Source organism: Colias croceus, chromosome 7 (assembly GCF_905220415.1).
Source record: "Colias croceus chromosome 7, ilColCroc2.1".
NCBI classification, from domain to species: domain Eukaryota; kingdom Metazoa; phylum Arthropoda; class Insecta; order Lepidoptera; family Pieridae; genus Colias; species Colias croceus.
Window position 1 is genome coordinate 5,929,933 of NC_059543.1, and position 27,399 is coordinate 5,957,331.

At 32.7% G+C, this 27,399-nt stretch overlaps 1 protein-coding gene across 1 annotated transcript in view; it reads left to right on the forward strand.

The window, feature by feature from the left end:
- The window catches only part of LOC123693352 (acid sphingomyelinase-like phosphodiesterase 3a), a 36,219-nt gene extending 22,175 nt beyond the window's left edge, over positions 1–14,044 (forward strand). Inside the window, exons 3-10 of the mRNA XM_045638410.1 lie at positions 6,197–6,265; positions 6,428–6,587; positions 7,164–7,366; positions 7,776–7,933; positions 9,717–9,885; positions 10,113–10,225; positions 11,908–12,095; positions 12,310–14,044. Coding sequence (XP_045494366.1) covers positions 6,197–6,265; positions 6,428–6,587; positions 7,164–7,366; positions 7,776–7,933; positions 9,717–9,885; positions 10,113–10,225; positions 11,908–12,095; positions 12,310–12,532 — 1,283 coding nt within the window. The 3' untranslated portion in view covers positions 12,533–14,044. The remainder of the gene's footprint in view (positions 1–6,196; positions 6,266–6,427; positions 6,588–7,163; positions 7,367–7,775; positions 7,934–9,716; positions 9,886–10,112; positions 10,226–11,907; positions 12,096–12,309) is intronic.
- Positions 14,045–27,399: the final 13,355 nt, after the last annotated feature.

Genomic DNA, 27,399 nt, shown 5'->3' on the forward strand with positions numbered 1-27,399 from the left:
CGCATTCTTGTGGCCACTGCGAGAAATAATTGGATTCGCTTTACCTCTACAAATTTATAACTGGGCATTTCAGTGTAGACATTTTTAAATATACTGAAATTTTTTATTTATTTGCTTTAAAATACATTTTCCGAAGGTTCAAAATGAATACACTACTATTATTAATCCATTTATTATAATAATATTATCTTAATATATAATAATATTATCTTAATATAAATCTCGTGTCACAATGTTTGTTCTCAATGGACTCCTAAACCACTTAACCGATTTCGCACACCATTTGCAGTTCGATCCAACTTGAGAGATAGGATAGTTTAAATCTCAAATCGATTTAGAGAAAGCGGGCGAAGCCGCGGGCGGTAAGCTAGTTTTAATATAAGAACCTATTTGTTACATTTTTGGCATATTTCGCATGTTGTTAAAATAAGGGAAATACATTTAAATTTACAATGAAATCCTTTTTATCAAAACAGAAATAAATTCAATATAGGTCGCTTATATTTTAAAGTATTCCGTTGCGGAGAATCCGGGATATATTTGCATTCTAATTTGTTGCATGAAACTCCCCAAAGAAAGTTATTCAGGGATGCTTCCCGTTTTGGATATTAAATCTTTCCGAGTAAGCAGAGTCTTACGCAATAGCAAAATGTCAAATAAGTTTGGATGCAAGATGGGTGATGGTGAACATAAAGTAAATAAATCATCTATTTCTTCATACTAAGCGATCTGTGGCTTAACAAATAGTATTATGTTTCATTTAAAACGTCTTTCTTTCCTTAGATTTTAAAAGAAATCTATATAAATTTATCTATATAATATTATTCTACTAGTTACGCCACAGAATACATAATAGTAGCTAAACGCTACCCCCCTAGCCAAGTGGCTTTCTATTAGCGTAGCGTTCAATAGAATAGACTACGAATGTATGAGATTGACGTAAGCTGTAGATAAGGGGGGCAGAACGGACACTCGCCTCCCGCCTCCCGCCAAAATTAAACACTTACCTCACCCCGCACGATCAGCCTAAAAATGGTCCGCATTTTTCTGCAAGGACGATACGCAACGAAGATTGACAACATTAATAAGATTGACTTAAAGTAATTTTATTATTTTGGATTTGTGATTATTGTTTTTCGTAGAAAATGGATAGATATTGTGCTGTTTACGGATGTATTTCATCAGAAAAACGCGAATTTTTTTTTACGCTAGTCACAAATGTGCCAACCATAAAGCGTTAACACACACATTTGCAGTCTCTACAGTGTGCCTGTCAAAACAATAATTTTGTATGGAGTGTCCGGGGTGTGGTTACGCATTAAACATATTGCAAAATTATTTGAACATACATGTTATATAAAGGGGTAAACCTTCGGTATTAATATTGAACTGTAATATGCGTATATTATTAATTTAGTCAAATATAAATAGATACCAAACCAAATACTGTTTGAGAGCAATTTTATAGAATTAAAACTAAAAATATTAACTGCTTTTAACCATTGAGGTACAAAGCAACTAAGGTAAAATTTCGTACGGCATGTAATGCAGAAAATGCACAGCATCTTGATGGTATTTAACATATATAATACAAGGGAAAATGAGCTTAAAACTACGAGCACGTAACAAAATTTAAATGTGGCTCTGTGACACGTAATCACATGGAAGAGAGATGTGAATATTATTCATTCTAGATGCTGAGTTTTTCCTGTTGGCGCGCGAACTTTTGTGCCATAAATCATCATTATTGTGTGTGTTTATTTAAATCGTACTATCTTTTATTCACCTTGTTATTCCAAATGGATATGTGCTTTTTATTAAAAAGGCTAGACAGCTATATAGGTACTAGCACTGGCTCGCAGTTTCACATATCGTTGCATCGATTGAAGAAAAAAATATTATTATAAATGCAAATTATTTTTCAAATTTACATCGACACAGTTTTCATGCTTTAATATTTCAAACAATAAAAAATATCACTGTATGTAAGAAAGTACGAAAAAGTATTCACACGTATACCTAAACTAATCAAAAATTGATTGAATATTCTTTCTACGTAATAATAAAATCAACGGAATTCCCGATAAATAAACATCAAGCATGGCAATTTTCTAAAAACGGTTAAAGCCACAGGGAGCCACTTTAGTAAACTCGTGTATTATATTGTATTAAACTGCCCGACATCCGCAACACCTGCCCCCGTACCATGTCATTTTAAAGCAGTATTATTTCCAACTAGATTTCCGCCCGCGGCTTCGCCCGCGTTTGCAAAGGAAAACCCGCATAGTTCCCGTTCCCGTGGGATTTCCGGGATAAAAACTATCCTATGTGTTAATCCATGTTACCCTCTATATGTGTGCTAAATTTCATTGTAATCGGTTCAGTAGTTTTTACGTGAAAGAGTAACAAACATCCATACATCCATACATCCATACAAACTTTCGCCTGTATAATATAAATATTAGAAACTTATTAGATGTGGAAAAATGACAGCGATTCGTCGTCTAGCGCCATCTCTTCCCATGCTGGAAATAATACTGATTATAAGATAACATGGTAACCCTGTACATGTACGTACAATCGTGAGTTGCCGTTTCATTAATATCCGAGAGGCCTTAAGGATTATGAGGCCCTGGTAGGATTGCGTATAACCCCTTTATGTTTTTGCACAACATACGTTATGTAAGCCGGAATTCCAAGATTTATCGATTAACACAAAATTAATTTATTTTAAAAGCTTGTTTTCACTGCATATCAATTGAAAAACCTGTCTTTGTACTATATTGTATCTTTCGGGTTTGTAGAAATATTGTCTTTATCACTTTCAACACTAAAGGGCGTGGTACGGTTACCCTGTTTGTTTCAAGGTCACCACCGTAACCAAGCGCCTAAGGGCATTTCCGAAGTAAAGGGCTTGACGATTGTTCTTGGAAATGGTACTTAAATCAATCTTGGCCTTTATTATTTAAGCTTATCGTGGCAATGGGTTCCTCTCCTTTTACATGGAACTTGGGAATAGCGAGTACATTACATTGTTGTAATATGAACACGGGCGTAACGGTAAATTTGGTACCTACATTAGCTATTCCCGCGGTTTATCATAGGTATATCTTACAATGAAAAACTTTTCAGACCCTGACATTAACACCTTCAAAAAACGAACTCTTTATCTTTATATTTTAAGTAAGTATACAGGGTTAGTTTTCAATGACCGGCCAAATTTTCAGAAATGGTTCAGAATCGATAACATTTTAGATCTAATGAAAAAAAAAACATTTTTTTTAAATTAGATTTCATTCCTGTCCGCCACTAAAAAGTGAACGTGTGGACATTACAAAAGCACAATTCAGTTCAACAACCTAGATAGGTAGAAGTTAGCACACACATAAATTTGGCGATGCGCGCACGCACACAAGTGCATTGATTCTGGCGGTGTTTACGATTTAGGAAATTTTTAAGACATTTTCAAATGAATGCTATTATTTTTATTTTATTTTATTCGACAATAATGTTTCAAATGTACCTTTAGTTTAATATATAGATCTTATTTTCAAATTTTGGCTGGTCATTGAAAACTAACCCTGTAGAAATATAGATTATAAATAAGAAAATTACTCTGTTTAAATTTTTCAAGGATGGAAAATATTTTCAGTTGAGGTTGCATTTTACTGAAGAGCTGCTATTACATAAAATGACTACATACTTGAATTAGTTAGGGCCGGTCTAGTTTTTATAGCGGAGTTATAAATTATGTTTCGTTTTGATTTCGTAATATAATTGAAGTAATGTTTACTGACTTACCTACCTTTTTATTGACAGATTAAAATCTTAATGAATTAAATAAGTTTTTGTTTTTTAATTGAGAGCTAGAATAAGTAAATCATTGTTAGAACAATAATTTTTACAAAATTATTCTTTCTACTAAAGCTTATTCGTTTTTCGCAACTTTTTACGTTCTTTCAGGAGTTTAGCATTTGCATTTGCATAAACCATGTTTCTGATTCTTATTAAAATTTAAATTAAACCTGCATTAAAACGACATTTAAGTATTACATAGAAAATTATTTGAAACGCTAACATAAATTTCAATATGTTAAAGACAGAGCAATTACTGAGGGAGATGTCAATCTGCTTGTGGCATAGGGGACGGGATTAATTAAAACTGTTAGGATAATAGTAATTAATTGTAAATAATTATTATACCAAAACCACCGACGGATTTGTAAAAGCCACTATTGGCGTATAATAATGTTAGAAATCTATTTGTGTCTATCATTAAATTTTCTAATATATCTACTGATTTCATAATATACTAGGTACTATCTATTTTGTGAAGTTTATCACAGATTTTTAAGCTATTGCATAACTTCTATCGCGGGCCTAGAGCGCGGGGACCGAATCGAGAAATTCCGTAACGAAAAAAACCTCACGCTCCCCACTCCGACGGGCTCGGAGGTGTGGCTTGAAGGCATGCTAATGCTATGCAATAGCTTTACCGCGGCAGTCCCTAGTGCCACACGTCTTTTTTTTTTCTTATTTTATAAGCAAAATGGTATTGAAGTGGTATAGTGTCCTGAAAAAGAAGAAGCGATTTGTGATACTACCACACCCCGGACACTCCATACAAAATGATTGTTTTGACAGTCACACTGTAGAGACTGCAAATGTGTGTGTTAACGCTTTATGGTTGGCACATTTGTGACTAGCGTAAAAAAAAATTCGCGTTTTTCTGATGAAATACATCCGTAAACAGCACAATATTTAACCATTTTCTACGAAAAACGATAATCACAAATCCAAAATAATAAAATTACTTTATGTCAATTTGATTAATGTTGTCAATCTTCGTTGCGTTTCGTCTAAGACGTCGTTGGTATCGTCCTTGCGGGGAAATGGGTACCATAACATGTCTGATCGTGCGGGGTGAGGTAAGTGTTTAATTTTGGCGGGAGGCGGAGAGTGTCCGTTCTGTAGCGTTTAGCTACTATTATGTATTCTGTGATACTACATCCAGATTTTTTTAAATATAAGTATTGTAATGTATTTCTGTTAATTATATAGATAGGGATTCTTTCTAGCTATTGCATAAAATAAACGTATAATTACTATCTCAACAAAAAAATATTCAAAGGAAAAAAAATATGTTTGAAGCAAAAAGTACGAGCCGCGTGTGCTTAACGATTCCCAAAAGATATTTTGAACGTTCACGCTCATTAGTCCGTGGGTATGTCATTAATCAATCGTTTTTTAGCCCACTGTGAGAGGGAAATGTTGGAACATAACGACCGACCTTTAAGAGTACGCAATCATATTGTACTTGTGAAAATAATATAGATTTTGAGACAAATTTTAAGTAAAAGCAAGCGCCCACATCGTCCACGCTTTTGGTTCAGTGGTTAACGCGTGAGCGTAGAACCGAGGGGTTTGATTCCCGGTGGAGATGAAGAAGAAAAAATGTCCCAAAAAATAGAACAGAAAAACAGATGTATGTGTAGTGCGTCTGTCCCTTACCCCACTAGGGGACACGGGACTTCACACCAATAGGCCACACACAGAACAAGCAGCCTTGCGAAGCATTTTCCTCGCTAAGCAGCTCGGTCAGAAAATCGACAAACGCTATTTCCTCGGCAGAGCCACGTACCTACACACTTTTAGTGTTAACACACACTCTAAGTGTAGTTAGGTCTAATTGCAATTCAAAACATTTTTGCATTACTTCCTTATTTCTAATTCTGATAATAAATAAAGAAAAAATAAAATTTATTGAATAATAAAATGCGCGGTAAATTGCGGTTAAATTCTCATACAACAAACAGATAACACATCTTACGTGTCGTCAACCACTCAAATCCCATTAGGATTGTTGATTAAGGGATTTCATAGGCTAGAACTGCCTGCGGCTCACTCATCATATTACATGTGATAATATTTCCTAATTATGTTACCGCGCCTTATACTTATTTATTTTATAACAATGTCATGTTTTATATTAAGTGAATTGAGCGCCTTAATAATAAAGTGTAGCTCTTTTATTATAATGCTCTATTTTCAGGAAATAAATTTTTATACCTTTTTTATCCTTATCCAGGTGTAGACAAATCGAACATACCAAATATCCTTGAAGTTCAGCCGTCTTTAGGTTATTATTTCATAAGCATATACTTGCTTGATAATTAAACTAAATTCATTGTTTCAGGTTACTTCTGGCACATAACAGACTTCCACTACGATCCGTTATACTCACCACAAGGAGACACGAGAAAACGTAAGTTATTTTAAAACTTAACATCTTCAAAAGTTACAATTTTGTTCAAGATAATTCTCATAATATTCATCACGAAATCCATTGAAGAAAATGACTTCAAAATTTTATTAGTCAGCAGTTATTGGGTTATAATTACAATATTAAAAACACCTGTTCATTCAGATTGTCACAGAACGGATGATCGTGGTAGTTCAGGGCATCACCGTTCCCTGGGACGTTTTGGGGACTATGCTTGCGACAGCCCCTTGGAGCTGATCGTATCTGCTCTCCGGTATATGCGCACGAGGCATTCTGAAAATGTCGAGTTTGTTTTATGGACTGGGTAAGTAATAATAATTATTCTTCTCTTTACTTTCTTTCAAAGCCCACAAGGAGGTGGGCTTCAGGCATTTCACCGAAGACGGTGTACGTTATCTACAATAAACGCCAACAAGACAGTTCTCCAGCTATGTTTTACATGCAAAATACAGTGCTAAGCTGATACAGTAAGTAGACACCCATTAAACTGACCGCGTCTTAGAATGTTTAGCCCACAGGTCGTTTGCCAACTGTTGACTGTACCAAGCCAAGAACACTTATGAATATTATACCTCTATTCTCCTACTGAGATAAGCTGTTACCTATAGCCGAAATTACTGAAAAACTCTCAGGCTTTTAGGCATATTAAAAACGTCCTTCTGCAAAAATATAATGTTAAATTTATCTCATTTCAACGAAGAATGTTTAAATTAAATTCGACTTAAGTCTTAACGAGAATCTGGCTTAGCTGGTTCTTTGTAATGCGAAATTAACTTGTTCATGTGAGGGTTTTTGGATCTGAACAGATTTTGATCAAAATGTATTAAATATAAATGTGGTTTAGATTATTTTTCTCATTTAATTAATTATTGGTTCACAGTGGCATAATAGCTTCCAGATATAGTGGGAAAGACGTCGATAGGTACCAGGCAATTAGAAACATGACAGAGTTACTTCGAATGACGTTTAGCTCTCACTTCGTGTTCCCAGTACTGGGCTATACAGACCCGGCGCCGTCGGAAACGTTAACTAATTTATGGAGCCATTGGTTACCTCTGGAAGCCTTGCAAACATTAAAAAATGGTATGAGTTTTAAGGGTTTAATATTTACATGCTTTATGAGGTCATAAACAAAGACATTCCGTAAATTATCCATAAATTCACTGATAAAATAATAGCTAGAATGTTGTTATTAAATTCCATTATTCATATTGCGTTTGCATTTTTTGAAGAAATGTACACGGAACAAATTTCATCGTTTCATTTAACATGTTTAAACCAGATATGGCTTTCAATTTAAAACCGTACTTAAACAATGATAAATTAAATGGACATAAAATTGTACAACTGCACCTATTATTAAACATTTGCGTGTAACTATACACAATACGGAAAGCACAGCTTTATTTCATCGTTAATCATCATTCATTAGCATTTATAATAATTAATGATTGGGGTTTATAAAATAATGTTAAAATTATTATTTTATCAGGGGGATACTATACAATAGAGCAGACACAAAGCAAGCTACGGATCGTGGCACTAAACACGAATTTGTTTACGGTCCGTGAGCAGAATACTGTCCACGCGCGACGGCAGTGGGAATGGCTGGATTCTGTTCTTGAAAAATCTATCGCTAATAAAGAAATGGTAAGAAATTATTTAAGTACATAGCCTGTTGTCTAGAGTTTTTAAAATCAAGTATTTCTACACACAAATACGTAGCCCTTTTCGTGAAAAAAAAAAAAACATCTATCTTCATAAACTTTCGTATTCTTAATATTAATAGTACAATAGAACATAATATTATGTCCTCTTCCTTGGTGGAGTCTATCAAGAGACATTATGACTGATCACCTTCTTCCTCGCAAAGAAAGTCCATCAGTAAAAAATATATTGTGAATTGCATCCGTCACATACATAAGTTGACTTCACTTATAAATAACACACACTGTTTATGCGTCTGTATTCATAAAGAGGCTTTATACGCCGGCTGATCGGGTGACAATAATGTCAGGGTTGTCTGTTAACTAACGAACGGAGGGACGTGTTACGATTTGAATGGATTTTTATGAATATCGCTCTCTTGTATTATGCATCGTGAAGATGTTATAATAATAGATCATACTGTATTGTGTGTACTAGCTACGTGCTAGAGTTGATGCGTTAAAAGTTATTTTTAATTCTAAGGTAATAATGGTACCAGTATTATTATTCGATCAAATTTTAACCTATTATAATAACATACAGTACAATATACAGTGACATACCTCTGAACATCTATTACAATTATAGCAATCGATGAAAGACCATAAGTAGATGCGATAACGATTTTAAATTACCTGTATCATAACATAAATTCCCATACTAGTTAAAGCCCTTATTTCACAGTATAATGGAAGCAATTTAAAACATAATGATTAAGCGTTAAACAATCATCTGGTATCATTGAACTTTATAAATATAAATGACTTTATTATCCAGCATATGATGGATTTATCTCATACTTTTAAAATTCATAAACGGTTCATACCGGCGAGTGTAATGGATAAATTAAACAGTGAAATATCAATCCTTTGCAACGTATCGATAAACATAGTTATGGGAATCAATTTGCAATTGGAAGTTCGAGTCGACTTCTGTATTGATACTGTAACGATAGTCGTAATCAATTTTAACAATTTAAAGGAAAAACTTGGTGTGGAATGGAAGTTATGACACTTTTTGTCTATTATAAACGAGTCAATAAGTTAAATTGAAATAAAATTCGTGATAGTGCGATTTTAAATACCTATGTTAAAAATAAAATATTTTAGTTTCACTTAGCTTATAAAACTCAAATGATATGTAATTTTCTATACAATAAGGCTCACTTGTGCAGTGAAAGTAGGTAAAGGTCATATAAAATCGAAGGTAAATCGTTTTTCATAATTAGAACATTAGAAACTCGTTATTTTAATAGCCTTTGAAATTGGATGAAGGGATTAAAACTGCTGCTTCACTTTATTTTTACCCTTGTTTTATAATTGATGCAATCTGGAGCATTATAGCATGTAGAAAAAAATAAATGTTGCAATTTAACAAATAATAAGGTTTAAATCTTCTTTTATTAAAATTCTGTTTATTTATCTGCTTTGATGAGGAACTACCCAGTTTTTAAAGAACATATTATTATATGAAATACTTATAAAATAAAAATATGGGCACATATAAACGGTTGAAATAGATTTCTACTCAGGACAGTAGCGTTAGATTAAAAATATTCAGTTAATGCTATATTCACTGTGGTTTAAAAACTCCTATATACCTACATTTTATTTCCAACAAATAACCAACAACTGAAGAAGTCAAGAATAAAAACCGTTAAATAAGCATCCATTTCAATTCTACTTAAGCAATAAAAAAACAGATCTTAATCAATTTTTTTTCTCAGGTCTACATAGTTGGGCATGCAGCGCCTGGTTCAGATTCTAGACACAATAGTATATCTGCTGAAGCCAACGAGAAATATCTCCGCACTGTGCGGCGATACGCGCGAATTATTGCTGGCCAGTTCTTTGGCCACTTGCATGCTGATACTTTCCGAGTTATGTATGATAAAGGTAATGTAATTCAGAAATTTGATCAGCACATTTATCATGTGTAACTTTTCTTAAAGTTTGTGCCTGATGAAATGTTAAATACACAAACTCTATATAAGTAAAAATGAATTTCGGAAAGCTTATTTATTATTATCGAAAGCAATGCCATCTTTTGCCAATTAAACAACATTTTACAACTTAACAAGTTTTGTTACTTTGAAATATTATATAAATCATTTATTTTATAGAACAACCCGTATCCTGGGCTTTCTTAGCGCCGTCTATCAGCCCCCATCGTGAACAAGGCGGCTCAACAAATCCTGGTCTACGACTTTACAAGTTTGACACAGACAGCGGAAAGGTATAGTATATATATCTATAATAAGTTTTCTTTTAGCTTTTTATCTAAGATCTCTTTGCAATATGCTATAATGTGCCAGGAATTATACGGTTTCCAACGTCACGAAAACAAAGTTTATAACCCTTAGCTATACAGTTATACATATACAGTATACACCCATACTATATATACATTGCTTCCGTGCCTTTAGCGATTGGTGCAGAGTATTAAATTGGAGCGCAGACTTTCTCGTCTATTTGAAATTTTGCATAATTAAATTTTTGCGTATTGTGTACAACTCTTCAGATCTTCACACCCCATTTCCGTTCTCTAACAGAAGAACTAAATACTGATAATAATAGGTAAAATATAGTAGTTGGTAGGTTTCCAACAATATAAAGAACGACCTACTTAAGAAATGATAGGCAAGACCATAGGCTATCAATCCTTGGCAAGACGAGATTAGTATTCTTAATTATGACTGCACTATTAGTGCAATAGCTTTGATTAGCTAGCAACAGAACCACAATTGGTTGCAGTAAGGCAGCCAGTAATCAAAGAAATGGAAGAAAACACATGCATTTTATATCGTAAGAACTTCTAACCGTACTAGATTGTGACCTAGACATGGAGAGAATAATTATAATGCATATTAGTCTCAAATTAAATCACAAAGACAAACTCAAGGTTACCTAATCGTTCTAGTCAAGCGGGCTCTTGAAACGGGGGCTTTTATGCCCGATTAAGAAGTGCCACTACAATGAAACTCTACGGACGGCTACTCGATCAAATCGTTTTAGAAAAGATCTCAAATCAGCTGTTAAATTGATAGTAAAGGAATATTAATAAGAAATCATACTATTGATAGTTACGAAATTTTTTTGTCTTATTTTCCATTTGTTACCTGGAACTTTTGAAATCACTATAAATTTTCATTTGTTGATCAAAATAATAAGAACGATACATTGTACTGAATTACAAAGTAAACATTATAAATCACTTTTAAATATAAATTATGTAAAGCCTGGTGATCCATTTTGTTAAAAAATAGTGTGAAATTCTATACAGTATTTTAGAAATGTAAAGAAAGAAGATTTTAAGTGTATCCTGATAAATTGCTGTGCTACAGCAAGAGGAATTAAGCTCCGGTTTTAAGAGCTTAGTCTTTTTAATGTTCAATATATTTTAGCATTGGGTTCTTTCTTTTTATAATTATAGTTTTTACATCTAACCATTGGGTTCTTTTTTACAAATTAAGTTTTGACTAGAAATAAGATCGACAATAGATCGTTTAGATAGACTGCTTCTTAATGATTTGAATTTCATAAAACATCATATTAAACGTTATAACATCATTACGTCTATAAATTATGTGTCACGTTGTTTTCTCCGCTATACTCCTAAAAGCTTCTAAACTACTAAATTGATTTCAATTACATTTTCACACTGTGTGCATATTGCAACCAACTTGAGACTTTATGACATTTATCTACTTGGAAGATGACGTAGACGAAGGGAAACATAACCTTTTGTAAATAATTAACCTTATAAATTACGTTAGCAGAGATATATTATATAAATTAAATGTTACCGATAAAATATTACTTCACGTCAAAAAATTTTCTTTAGTAGACGTATTAAAAACTTTAAAAGTTTTCAACACGTTGCTATAACAGGTCTTTAAACATGTTTTTCCTCAACAGGTGTTAGATTACACGCAGTTCTATTTGGACCTTGTGGCCGCGAACCGAGCGGATTCAGGAGCGGAGTGGGTAGCGGAGTATAACCTCACACAGTACTATGGCCTTCGAGATGTATCCGCGGAATCGCTTCATGGCTTGGCTGAGAAGTTGCGAACTAATACGCCACATGATGCTACTTTCTTTAGCAGGTTTGACTTTTTTATGATAATGAAAAGGTAACTCAACATCCTCCTCCTCCATCACAATAAACTTACATAATTATGTCATTAAAAAGTAGGAATTTTGAAATAAATGTGTTAATTCTTTCTATGAAAATCCTTTTTAAATTTCTCAGTAACTCAATCAACGCAAATCTGATTCACTTGATTCACAGTTTCTATTAACCTTTATTTATTTCCACAGGTATCTCCGGGCTTACAACGTGAAATACGAGTACGCAGATAATTGCGATGGCGCCTGCGCTCACCAACACTATTGCGCGATCACTTGCCTCGAGCACGTGGCCTACCAACAGTGCGTAGAGGCCACGGCAAGCGCGCTAGCTGCCTCCGGCGGATCCGCTACGCTCATCGCTCCGCTTGTGGCCATCGTACTAGCCTTTATAGCCAGTTTTATAGTGATATAAATAAAAAGTGAAAGACTTGATAGCGATAAGTGAATGTGAAAGAGTTTTGAATGTTCATCTTGGACTGTTCGTGATATTTAAAGGCTTGCGCAGACGAGGTATTTTTGACCGTGGCGGAGAAAAAAGTGCACTCCGCCAATAAAAACTCCGCTGCGGTTTTACCGCGTACTCGACGCACACGGTGTGCGGAGAAAAGCACGCTATGAAAGCGAATATTCAGATGTTACAATGCGGACTAAAGTCTGCCGTGTGCGTTGCTTCGGCTCGTCACACGTCATGTTCTATTATTTTCGGGGACCCCCCCGTACTTTTATCCGGTCCACTACCTGCATGCCCGCGGTTATACGGTACATTTCATCCCTCGTTTGCGTTACTCGATACAGTTGTAAGTTATCTATTTTGGCGGACAAAAAATTTTGCGGTCTAAAATCCCTCGTCTGCGCAGGCCATAATTGTGTAGCTTGTTTACGTTTCAATATTTATTTATTGATGAGGCCTATTGATTTATTACGATGTGTATCAAATAGTAGTTTTAATGTAATTGACTTCTTGCTCATTTTCTTCGTGTATTTTGTACTGTTCTATTGATAGATATTTTAACTACTCAATTTTATATGATTAATCTTAGACGTTACGATTCTTGACTTTAATAACTTTTCAGGCGTATTACATTACACTAGGTCTAAAACTTATTTTAATGTACTATTTATTTATGTCTACAATAAACAATTTTTATAAATTGAAATAGGCAAATTACATAATTCAGACTTGTATGTAGTTTTAAGTAGGATAAACTAAAAATTAAAAACTTATATTATAATGGCGTAAACGTCATTAAGGATAATGATAGAAGTGTAAATAATTCGTAATTGTTATGCTCTTTCTAAAACGAAACAGCTGATGTTAAATTAAAAAAAGAGAATGCATGCCGAGCACACGTGTCAGAAGTGAAACTTCTTTGGCAAGATTCAAAGATACCAAAATAAAGCCTTACTCCATGATGTGACGGTATTGCCGTGAGGCGATCTTGAAATTTTACTCTCGACGCGCCTAAACAAGTTTCGCTTCAAATATGTTAATTTCATGGAAATAATTTGGAGAAAGAAAAAAGTGTTCATTTCGTCAGCAAGAAATTAATTAAATATGATATATTTTATCTCGAGGTTAAAATTTTAACACAACCAATTTAATAAATCGTAACAAAAATTTACATAATTCTATGAATACCCTTTATCTTGTAACATTTCAAGGAGATTGTTTAATTTTTGTACGAATAAAAATTTAAAGTAAATTGTAAATAGCTTAAATTATTATCGATACTTTGGAATTTGTAAACGAGGAACAACTAGGACATAAGAATTGTAATTTGCTTTAAATATTTAAAAAATATTCCATATAAGGAGATGTTTATAATTTCGCACCTTTGAAGCTACATTTAATTTATTTTATGTAGAACAGTGTTCCCGTTGTCAGAATTTGGTGTTTAGTTAATAAACGATTGTATTCTACAAATTGTGTTTTTTATTCATTTTCCAATCATATTTCGAAAATTTTTAATATTCATTTACTTGCTCCATCCGTTTCATATCTGTCCCGGTAGTCCTTGTTCAGCCTTATTCTTATCACTTAGGTATATGAAAAATATATGATAGCCTAATCTCAGGTCTACCCCATAGGCATAAAAAATTTCATGAGAATCGGTAGAGCCGTTTCGGAGGGGTCTCTGAATATACGAAATTATCGTGTCACAATGTTAGTTGCCATGTGGCAACTAACATTGTGACACGATAATTTCGTATATTCAGAGAAGAGATTATTACGCTGAAAAGTTTGTTTGGTTGGTTGGTTAGTGGAACACCCTTATCGCAGAAACTACTGGTTCCCCATCATACGGATCCCCAATTTGAATTATTATTTCACTGTTAGATGGCACATTTTCAGTGAAAAGCCTATAGACCATAGAGATCTAGAGAGATGCCAATCGCTTGCGCTGAGTACGAAACCGTGTCTCATAAAAAATTTACGCACACAACTGCAGTAAACAAAATCAAAACAATACTTCGCGTTGTGTGCGTGTCATCACACAAAAATATGAGAGCGACTATTCGTTCGCACACTAGATTGTAAGTGACGTACGTATACAGCACCGCTACAGTTTGTTCTCTTTTTGTACATATTGCTGCGACACCGGCCCCGCCCCCTAACCATATCTCCCTTTAGTTTCTGTGATCTGTGCTATATATCGTCATGCTTAGACCAAAAGGAGCGGAGCAATGCGGGTAAAACGGGTTGTTTAAAATGTAAACAATATGCACTTACTTTAAATTCGATACATTTTAAAGATACTATAAATGCATTATTTCAGTTCTGGTTTGTAATACTTACAACATTTTAAATACTTTTATTTAGGTCAATATTTACACGCGTTAAAAATAACGGATATTTCTGAAAACCGGAGTTTTGAATATTTTGTGGTGTTATCGTCAAAGCGAAAAAAATATATTTTATTAATTTATTATTTACTCATAATATATTCAATGCTACAATATGGTTTGTGAGCGGTCCGACACGTCCTTGGCCGATTTATTTAACATGACATGTTACTGAGTATGAAATAAATAAGGATGCCTGATAAAAACACGAACAATTTAATCTATTTATTCAAAGAAAATAATGTTATTTTCTACGAGTTATGTACTTTGCGTATATAAATATGACATTTTACTCAAACGTGACCAAACAAAATCTTCGGGGATTTCACGCAAATTCACGCTGTTTACATCATGAAGGCATAAGGTGAGAAAACAATGGATGTTTTCTGAGTACATACTATAAGATAGTAGATAGTCTTTATAGCTATATACTTATTACTTATATACTATATAGTTAGATATTTTATAAATACTAACAGTAGGTACATAAGTTAATATTACGTTGTAAAAAGGATAGAAGTTAATTTATTAGATAATGTCATAAATTGAAGAAATTTTTGAACTTTTAATTATAAATAAAAGTATAAAAAAAAACACAAAACGTAAGTAGGATATCAAAAAATGAATATTTAGATAGCAGAATAATATAAACTTTTAAAAAGTTTTAATTAAACATCGAAGTATATTTAAAACCAATCCATATTATGTAAAATCACGTCATGGAAATTAAAACATACACTTGCCCTTTTGCGTTTATTTACACATTCGTATACACTTTGCGTCGTTTACATAATTTCAGTGTCATGGCATTACAACTGGACGATTTAGTCCCAAAGAACCCGATAGAAAAATCGTACCTTCTTTTTTCCGTCAGTACCTACATAAAGTGGTGGCGGTTAGAAGAAATATAACGCGATAAGAGTACCCAAAGAGGGTAACGTACAATGTCCTGAGGGCTGTATCATGTTGTGCATAGTAAGCGACTATAGAACATCTTGTCATGCAAATTTATGTTAAACACAAAAGTCGATCCGCGTTCCCTTGATGGAACATGCTTCGCGTCAACATATTATTAAGTTATTCGAAAATTTCCAAGAACTGAATATGCTGACGGTAGACTGGATGAAAAAATGAGGACAACTTGTACGAGAAAAAGGATGCACTTTACGCATCTTTTACATAGTGATTGATTTATGGGTAGGTTAAGGGTGCTTTTCCACCAATAATGTGCGAGGATGTGTAGCGAGGAATATGTTTGTAAATAACTAATAGTATCACTAAAAACGCTTAACGCTTCAAACTAAATTAATCGATGTTATGATTGGTTTTAAAAAACACGTTCCTCGCTACACACCTTCGCACATTATTGGTGGAAAAGCACCCTAAGACTATAATATGGATCGTTGACATATCGAAACTCGAATTTATTTAAGTCTCAGTTGCGGGTTGTAACAATAACTTGCTATCGCATGTAATAATCTGAATAAATTAGAGCTGTAGGTAATAAAAAAATTTAAAGCTTTTATTTATAATTATATTTATAATTTATAAGCAATATTAGAATATAATTAATCAATTACCTACGTAAGTACGACGGGATAGTATTGAACTATTGCTGAGTTTTCCTTACGCAAAAGATAAAGACTCACTCTTTTTATAAAACTTGTTAAAATATTATTTACAATAATTTAACTATTATTAAATTTCATGTATAATGTCCCATTTTAGTAGAAACGAAAAAAAAAAAATTACAAATAAAACTCTCGCTCAAAATTGAATACTAGTGAATTTATAAATTCAGTTCGCTGTTCTCGCCACACGTAGCGTAAATAATTATTTTAGTCTTAAAAACGCAAAGCTTTTTGGCTTTTTACCTACCCTTGTCAGAAATTTGTATAAAAAGTGTAAAAAGTTTATAAAACGTGTCGCAACATTTAATTAAAAGTATTCAAAGTTTTGCAACTTTGCACGTGTCTTCGACAATGTGAACAATTTTTCGAGGAATATCATACTATGAGTTAATGAATCAAGGTTAGAACCGTGAATTAGAGGGCTACCATGATGTCTTATAGCAGTATTATTCCCAGTGTGGGAAAATGACGGTGCTAGACGACCTAGGTATTTAGCGCTGTCATTTTTCCGCAATGGTAATAATACTGCTATAACATCATGGTACGGGGGCTGGCTAGGCTTTTTACTGTTGTATGAACAAATCGGTGACTAATCTTTTAGGTGTGAATGCCCTATATTCCACGTCAAAATTCAATACGGTTGACTTATAATGTATACGAATGATTGTGTCGGTTACTAATGGTGTGTTTTTTGACGAAAATGTGACATTAACCGAGTAGTGGCTGAATAAATTAGAGAAATAAATAGTAATGGTACATTATTGTGTTTCTAGTAATAATAAATTGAAATTGTAATAAATTGTGAGCAAAATGGTGAATTTTTTAGCCTTCCATTCGGCAAGATCATTATATATTTTTTTGTGAGTTTATATTATTTTGCAACGCTTTCAAAAACTAGAGCAAAACAAATGTGAGTAAAATAATGTATCTCGTACCTTGTTGTTTTCGGAAAGTCGTAGAATATTAATATTAAAATAAAACTAAGGTGTTGGATAGGCAAAATTTTCCCTATTAACGTAAAAGAAACGAGAAGCTACGAATATATTATTCAAGAAACTATTTCATATATTTTCTCATTTCAAAGTTTCACCTCTACTTTCGATAACATTACTCCAAGGGATAAAATAACAAAAGATGCAAGAAATACATTATTTTATATACTGACTCCTTTCTGTACGGTATTCTTAAAGTTAGTCGAAGTTAACGTTCTGAAGGCGTAAGTTTTGAATAAAGGTAGTGATTTGGATAGGATTTTATGATTACTTTGGGACTCTGTATGTAAATCTTATGAGGTAATATATTGGGATCGAGTTTTTACGTAGCGCGGTAAAATTCGATGTAGCGTAAAAAGTGGGCTTTGTGTTCACTTCTCCATATTTTTGCGTGTCTATATAAAATAGCTTTAACAAGGTTTAGGAACAAAAGCCTTTGATATATTATATGCAGGGCCGTAAGACAATATACTTACATTTTAATGCCAGCAACGAAATATTTTTTTAAATTTTATTTATTATTATTAAACATACATACATACAATAATTACAATTACAATTTATTACAATAGGTATACAATTAATATTCATGTAAAAGTATATAAATAAAAAGGCTACCAAAACAATTATTTATACAAGCCAATGTTTCCCTAGCTAGGTTACTGGGCAACCTGTGTTTAGGAGAAACAGCTTGCCTCTAAAATAAATACACAAAAAGCCTCTTAGCAAGTACTTAATTATTATAAATTAAAATTGGTTACAATAGGGAGTAAGAGAAAAAAAAATATGTGTAAAATTTAAGGTGTATAAGAGAATATTTGTTCAAATTTAACAATTTTAATGTTTTATTTTTCTTTATATTTATTTCCTCACTTAAAATTATGATATTAAGGTAGTTGAGTGTCATTATGAAAAAGCTTTACGAGAATATATTTTACAATATTTTTGATGTATTTGGTAATAGAAGTGTTTTTAATTACAAAGTTTGTACATTTACTTGAAGCAGTGTTATTTTGTACAAATATTGACGCTAGAAAATCGTACGTGACTCTCTCGACCGCCGACGCTTCTGAGCAAATCCTGTAATTATCAATTTGTACTAAAATAAAATGATTATCGCACAGTAATATGGTAGAGCTTAATCTATTTTACTAGTGCGCTTTAAGCCTTAATTTTGTGGATTTAGTTTTAATCACCTTCACTCGAAAAGAAAAACTATCATGTCATGTCTCTACAATTTTAATTTATCAACAGAGGTAAGCCATTTTTATGGGGGTAAAAGTACATAAAAACGATACATGCAAAATATTCTGGATCCGCCAGGGTGGAGATTTAATAAAATGACTTCCCTCTAATAACTATATATCTAATATATTAATTCAATTCAATAATTCTATGTGAAATGCATAAACACAATCAGTATTCGATTGGAGGTCTGAACACTTTTCAATTACACTGATACTAAAACAAAAAAGTAAGTGATTACGTCAAAAAAAAAACCATTTCGTACGGTTTTATACTATCAGAAGCAGGCCACTTAGCCATTTGTAAGAACTAAGCAAGTCATTCCCTAACAAAGAACCATCAATCTTGATCAAAGAGACACCCCAAGGAGCATTCTTTTAAACTTGGAAAAGGCTCGTATCAAAATATTTTCCCCTTATCTTAATGGGGCGGGTTTAAATCTAATAGCATGCATTAGCGCGGTTTACTTGGGTTGAGCGATTTTCTGGGCTAAATGTTTGAGTCTAACTTTGTATATCTGAATATCTAGCAACGTATAATGTTTATTTATTTGTACAGTTTGTTTCTTGCGGATTCTTATATTAATCTGCATCTAAAATCAGCATTAATATCTCCAAAATTGAATCTGCGTACTGTCTACCGTTTCAGGTGAGCATTGCTTAATTATTGTTTTGCATTTATTCTTTCACAATTGTGATAGGTACAATTTTATGTGAAACATAAAGATTTAGAAAATGAATTTTATGATTATAATATAAAATGTAAATAATATTTATTAAACTTCTGTTTAGCAGAACATTGAACGCCTCCTTGGTAACAGTGGTTGACGCGTGAGCGTAGAACCGAGGAGTCCTGGATTCGATTCCCGGTGGAGACGAAAAAAAAAATATGTCTCGGTCTGGTAGGACACAGAAGGCGGATCACCTACTTGTCCCTAAAGAAAATCGATCAGTGAAACAGATGTATGCATAATCTGCCCCTTACCCCACTTGGGGACACTTTCGCTTTTAAAGCAGAACAAGGTCAAGGACAAACGCGTAGCCAATAAGTTCCTACAAACATCGGAGAAGTCAATTAATTATAACATTAATTACTGAATTATTGTTTCTCATTCCCAAGATTACAAAGCGGTTGAAACTGTGGGTTGAAATTCGATATAGATATTCCAATAATTGTAGGAAGCAATATATTTGTATTTTCCACAGTACATATCGCGATGAAACACATATTCAACATATTATCTGTATTGTCATACAAAAAACATGAAGATAACACAAAAAGTCGTTATAAAAAGCACCTTATGCATATTAATATATAGATGTTTTTTCCATGCAAATGTGGAAGCTAATAGAAAGCTATATACGCGGAACTTCGGGCACAGATTTGACAGTGACATTTACGTAATTAGATTGGATACATGACAGTGTGAATGAATTTGGTCCGGAATTTCACCTAGCAATATTGTATATTCGTATTTCTCTTTATAACTCACTTTGAACTACTAGAGAGCGAATTGACGAATAACTGGCATCATTTGTGGTGCAAATACTAATTTCGGGACGGGCTTTCAAAATTGAAGCGTGATTTGGACTATGCAGGTAAATACTAAATTCATTATCGACTTTCGTAATGACTTTCCTGAAAATAAAATCAAAACATTTTTTTATCTTGGCTCTACAGTATTTATTACTACGTAGGAAAGACATAAATTATGTCGGTAGCCAAAGCCTTGCAAATAATATGTCACCAATACATAATAATATATAAAATACCATGTAGAATTATAAATTATACATCCAAATATTTTCTTTTCAAGCTCCAAATGCAAAGAGGGTAATATTTATCAGATAACTGGCAACACCATACAATATTAAATTGTATCGCGACGTGTTACTTAACACATCCAAAGCGGGGAGAAAATGTAATTTAAAAAAATGTGACAAATGATGAATGTGGTCTAACTTTCGGTATAATTTTAGATAAATCGTTAATGATATTCCACACCATTATTCTTACCTTGGCCAAATTATTTGTCACTTCTTATAAATTACCTATTTGTTCCTAACTGGTAAGTGGCAGAACGTTATCAAAGAAATAATTTCATAAAACGCAAGTAACGAATAGCTTTTGTTTATAAGAAAAATTATTATTGAAATTCCAACACATTATTCATTTTGTGTTTTTGTATTAGATTTTTTGTGACTACTTCATCTTTCTACAAGACCTTTTTCTATGTTCAATAGGTGTATTATTTCCAATACATCACATTCATGAACAAAGGAAATAAACCAACAAACAGCCAATTTTATTTATGATATTTTAAGCTTTTTATAATTAAATTGAAGAGCGTACAACACACAAAGGAACGCGATGAAGCAATCAAATTTCAATTCAATTCATATGAATTTTGTATTCAAATATTCTTAATTTAACAAAGATACTTATAGCACAATTTTAAATAAATATAAACTGTATAGAGCAAACCATTTTGAACACTAAACATAATCAAATATAACTTGCGTTATAGTGTTCGTATAAAATGAAAGTAGGGCAGTTATTATCAGGTACTAAATCTTATATTTCACCTCAGGTCAAATACAGCCTTTTGTAAATCTTCTGAAGAGCTTTAAAGATGTCCGTGCTAAGGTAGGTAAGGGTAGTTATTTAATGCGAATAGTTTCTCTAGAAAATCTCAGATCATAAAGTATATTATACTCACACCCCCGCCGCTTACAAAGAGATAAATGATGGAACAGTCACACCGTAGCGAATATATTTCATTTTATAATTATGTAGAGCATGTACGAATTTCAAAGAATTAACAAAATATGGTAGAGGTGACCGTTTTATAGAGCTTAAAAATTAATTATCAGTACTTCAAATTCAAATTCAAATAATTTATTGTGATATTACTTATTTACGAGGGTTACTTATTTAAGAGATTGGCTTTGCCTTATCGCTCCAACTATTAAAAAAAGGAATAACAAATGTTTATTATATTAAACACTATAACATTCTATGGATTAGTATACATAGGCATGCCTATCAATCCTCATAATTTAGGACCAAAAGAGCAACTATGGAGTTTCTTGACGGTTCTTCTCCATAGATACTGGTATCCGAATCGGTGGTAAATGTTAAAAATATGTATTGACGTTTCAAAAGTGCTTCTCGAAGAAGTCTAATTGAAAAAAAAATATGTTTGAGTTTGACCATTGAAAAATCGATTATTCAAAGCTAAAAATATTAATAATCGTACCTTATATTATGATAGTTAATGTACACATTTGTATATCTAGCCAATAGTGGACATTTGTAAATCCGAATTTTTTCCAAGTTACGCAACGGTGTAACAGAGAGCCGTGTGTCCGAGTTGGCAGGTAGCCCAATGGCGTCCGGATGGCCAGCAAGATGCTATGGCATTTGGCGCTTTACGACTCGCTGCTTTGTTCCCCCATTACGTACGCAATTGTTCGTATTGTTTATTGAAGGGTTTCTTTCGCTTGATATTACGCCAAGGTGACGTGAAATAAAGTGTGCTATTTTATGAAATACAAATGCTCACAATTCCACTGTGGGATTAAAGTTTGAATGTTCGTAATCTCAAACTGGGTTTATAAACACAATTTAATTATTTATCTTAATGAACATCACTTAATTTAATTATTTATCTTAATGAACATCACTTAATTTAATAAAATGGCAATACCATAATTATTGTTCTGTAGAAAAGTAAAGCACACATGATGCTATTTTACCGCCACGTATAATATTATACGAGAGAATAGTTATTTCTATCCAATATAGGTATTCTGGGGTACAATTACGAATCATTTTTTATAATCACGAATAGGTAATTATCATATAAATTGTTATAATAAGAACAACACCATGACAACTGTTCTAGTGCCAACAAATACAGCAGTATTATATTCAAACAGCAGCCTTAATAGAATAAAGCTACCCATTTCAGTTCTCGAATATCCTCTACACCCTTGAGACAACGTTTTCCTTAAAAGAAAATAACATTTGCCGACCTCGTTACAATAAAACGATATTTTGAAATATTGTCTTTGAATTTTTGCCGTCCGATACCTTGAATATCCGCCAACACGCACTTGGCCAGCGCGGTGGATTATGGCCTGTACCCTCATAGGAGGCCCGTGTCCCAGCAGTGGGAACGTTTATGGGCTGATGATGATGACCTTGAATATATTGTTTCTTTTAAGTTTGTCAATGTTACGTTATTTATATTTCAACTTTAGGTGAAATATTTCGAACAATATATTTATTGTTATGCGTTCAAATTTTTCGCGTTATAATATTCGTTATTTTTTTAAGGCGATACCTACTGTAATAAGCTATGATATAATATTTAGTAAAATTTACCCATAAAGTATAACCTCCTACGTGTGACAGCACATTCATTTTCCTCGACCGAGCACAGCAAATGCTTTGCGAGGCTGTTCGCTCTATAGAAGCCGCCTATCCGCCTATTCAATCTGTAATATGAATCTGAATGGTAATAAATAGTCAGACGCATCATTTTCTCTAAAATTTCACTAGTAACACCACATAATTTCCCGACTCCTAAAATAAGTCTATATTCATACCTATACATTTTTTCTCTTACACATCAACCCTGTATCCACATATCTACATTAATTCTGCTTCAACGACTGCATTGTTCGCACATTTTTTGTTCATTCATTAGGAGCTTTGTTCTGAAGTTACCGTAATATTGATAATACTCGCGCTAAATGAAACGGCCAGTGAAAAGAGCCATTTTCAAAATGTCGACGTAGTTTCACGATTTAAAAGTATGAATATTTTATTATGGCTCGCTAATTCTTAGTCTGGTATTTAACTATATTGTTCTGGGTGTGAAAATGGATTTGAAGATTTTATTTCGTATTTAGTTCAGAGTTTTTCTTGTCTTTTTAATCATAATTCTATAAAAATAGAAATAATTTTACTTAGTATCACGTTGGAAAAGTGCTCTCTTAATACAGTTACATTGCAAAAATTAAATTATATAATATCATTTTAAATATTAAAGCAAAATAAAATTAAATGACTTTATACCGTCCCATCTCACGATTTGGAACGTTATATCGGTCAAGTTACTCACACAAGACCGGTCAAAGCCCAAAGGTTAAAGATACGATTGAAATCGATAATGGTCGATTTTTTTATTTATCGATGTTTAAAAACATTTGTTTACTGTGTCTTTATAGCTTACCATTACTTGGAAATAATTGACTTATTCATATAATATAATATGACTTAGGCATATAATAATCATAAAAAAAGCTGCGCTAGTAGTAACTTATCGATATTGTTTATTTATTTGAATTCATATTCTCCTACACTAGTATCGAGTCATTTTGAAAAAACAATAAACAGGTAGATAATAATTAAAATTAAATAGGATATCGACGAATTTATTACCTTTTTGGTTTTATACCATTCAAATACTTTATTTACAAAGTTATCTAAAAAAAATAAAAATTTTAAATTAAAAAATTATTAAATTTTTATTGCTATCGACGTCTGTTAAATTAGTTTTCATAGTAACATTTATTTATCCTATGACGGTGAGAGGTTCCTCGAGCTAGTATGATAAGAATTTTTAATTAACAATATAGAAGCATGATTTTATTATAGTACATTAAAACGGGAGGCTTATGTGATCTAGGAGGAGGCTTTTGATAAGGGTTTGACACGGGATCGGCAAATCACAATTATGTGGCCTCTATATCGTTTCACCTGGCTTCCAACTAATATAGGAAATTTAATAGCAAACTAAAGTTTCTAGTTGGCTTAATTACAAGCCAATAAGGACAGTATCACTGACTCATCCTTTGTAACAGTTAGAACGCTTACGGTTTCATACCATGCTTTCATAAACTTCAGGCTTATTTCAAAAAAATTGATTGAGCTACTAAGTATTGTGCCAATGGGTTTATCAATATAGACCGTATTAAATTAGTATGTATATATATATATATATATTTTTTTATTTCAAAATTTTAATTAATAGTAGTTGTTTACGTTGATGTAGGCAATCTGATTGTACTTTTTTTATTTGTTTTTTATTTCAATAGGAGAAAAAATCTTAGATTTTAAAGTGTTTCATTGCTTTAAAACTTATTTACATAAAAAAAACTTATTTCACCACGGAACCCCAAAAATAATGGGTTAAATTCATACATTCATACACACATAGTCCAATTAATGACATTACACTCGATTTCACCCCTCGATCTATGAAGAGGAGAATTAATTAATCCTTTAAAATCATTCTACGATAAGAGGCATTGGTTTTGACTACTAATGGGCTAATATTGACAACACAATGCGTAAACTGAATAATATTTGCCAAAAATAGAATAATAGAGTAAGATTTTCTCTTAAATAACCGTAAAAAAAGATTACAAAATGAACGGAAAACTATTTGTTAACCCTTAGCAGGTATTGTGGGTCAAATTTGACCCAGAAGCGCACATTTTCGGTTATAATTCTTTAAATATTTATGCAACGACTATGCGCTTCTAAGTATTCTCAGTGCGTCGCTAGCTGCAGCGGGAGGTGGATGTGCAGCACCGTGACTATCTTAGGAGCGGAGGTATGTAGCTTTCTGGGTCACAGTCGACCCACGACACCAAATAAGTAACTTTTTTCACTGAGTGTAATTACTTACTTTTTTGTTTTATTGTTTATTTGTACTACATTGGAGGGCTTTTTGAACGACAGACAAATCGAGGAGTTGATGGACGACTTAAGTGATGATTTGGAATTGAAAATGAAAGAATACCAAATGTAAACCAACTTTGTGACGACGAAATCATCAGCGATCGAGACAATCCCTAATCTGTTAGTTGCTCAGAAGACAGTGTATTTGGAGTAAGTTCTGACGACAGTGAAAACGAAGAGGAGATACGAGAATAATAGAAAATATACGTGGAACGAAAATACGAGAGATGAGAGTGAAGAAGATGAGGATGATATTTGATGGTAGAAGTCATTTTGGTTTTGGTTGTCATTTTTTTTATTTTATGCTGATTTCAGAAGAAATTTATTTTTTTGTTATAATAAAGATATGAGAAGTTCCATTAATATATTTTAGTTAAAGTTTTTCTAACATTTCTATTTTTTTTTATGTTTTAAGTTCACACTAACCAAAAAGTGCCATAAAATAAGGTTAATTACAAATCCGTGTAAAACATGATATTTTTTAAATATTCTAAAATTAAATAAAGTTAATTTTGTAAAAAAATATTTTTTTATTTCTTATCTAACCATATTTTATACAAATAATAAAAAATCTACGTTCTACAACAGATTGTTTGGTATGGGTTGAATTTGACCCACGATACCGGTAGTGTTGCCAAAAAAGGCGATACCAGCTAAGGGTTAAAGTTAGTAGTATATGTTGTATGTTTCTGATTGCAAAAATAAGCTGGATCTCAATGTATGGCAAAGAACACTATTTTAAAAGCAAAAGTGTAGGTACTGGACACTAACATAACTGATGATTACATAAACTAAAGCTTTATCATAAACTAGGTTTCCGCCCGCGGCTTCGCCCGCGCTGTCAAAGAAAAACCCGCATTTATAATATTAGTATGGATTAATTCATTTCAAATAAGCGGTAGCTCAAGTAAATCGTAAGCTGGTTATATTACATATTTAGTATTTTTCCACTGCGACACTTTTTAGTGTTACGGCGAGGGTCAGGGTTACAAGATAGTATACTATATGACGATTTAATTATGTAACTGAAATTCTTTGAGATAATCTACTATAAAAAATATCGTCTCTAACATCAGATGTGAACAACAGAAAAATACTTCTTTCTATTACACATCAAAACATTTCTACACAAACTTGCCTGCAATGCCTACATCGCTTGAAGACCATATGGTTGCTTTTCTAAGTAATTTTTCGTAACTTTTCTCCGTATGAATATAATCAACGCCCAAGTCATATTTCCAAATGCGATTCCAAATGTTCTTTTTTATTAAACGAAGGTTCACGTTTCAAACGAAATGGGACGGTGTCAAATTGTAATTTCTCCCGCGAAATTAAGGACATTTTCTTTTATAACAATGCTTTTTATTTTGTAATAAAATAAATTACATACTTTTTTACAATTACAATTTCGAATGGTGCGAAATGATAACTGAATTTCACGACGCAATAAAGCGAAAGGTATTACGCTTGCTTTATGGGAGCCTTAGCTCCATAAAACGTGAAGTGCTTCCAATGATTAAAGCTATGTGAATATATAACGTTTTTTAATCTATACTAATATATAATAAAATTTATGGGCGTTTTTGATTGGTTGTTTGAGAGGGTAAATGTGAAGAATTGCTGCTTTGTCTTTTTTGTTCGATGGACCATTTATCGAGAAGGCCACATCCTTTGCTACATCACTATAACACAAACAGGAGCGTCAATAAAAATGTTGCTTTTGAGAGAAGCATTAGTAAAGAGTTTAGGTCCTGTGAAAAACATTGAATAGAAGTATTTTTTCAGCATTTCTTGGACACAAATAAAAATGT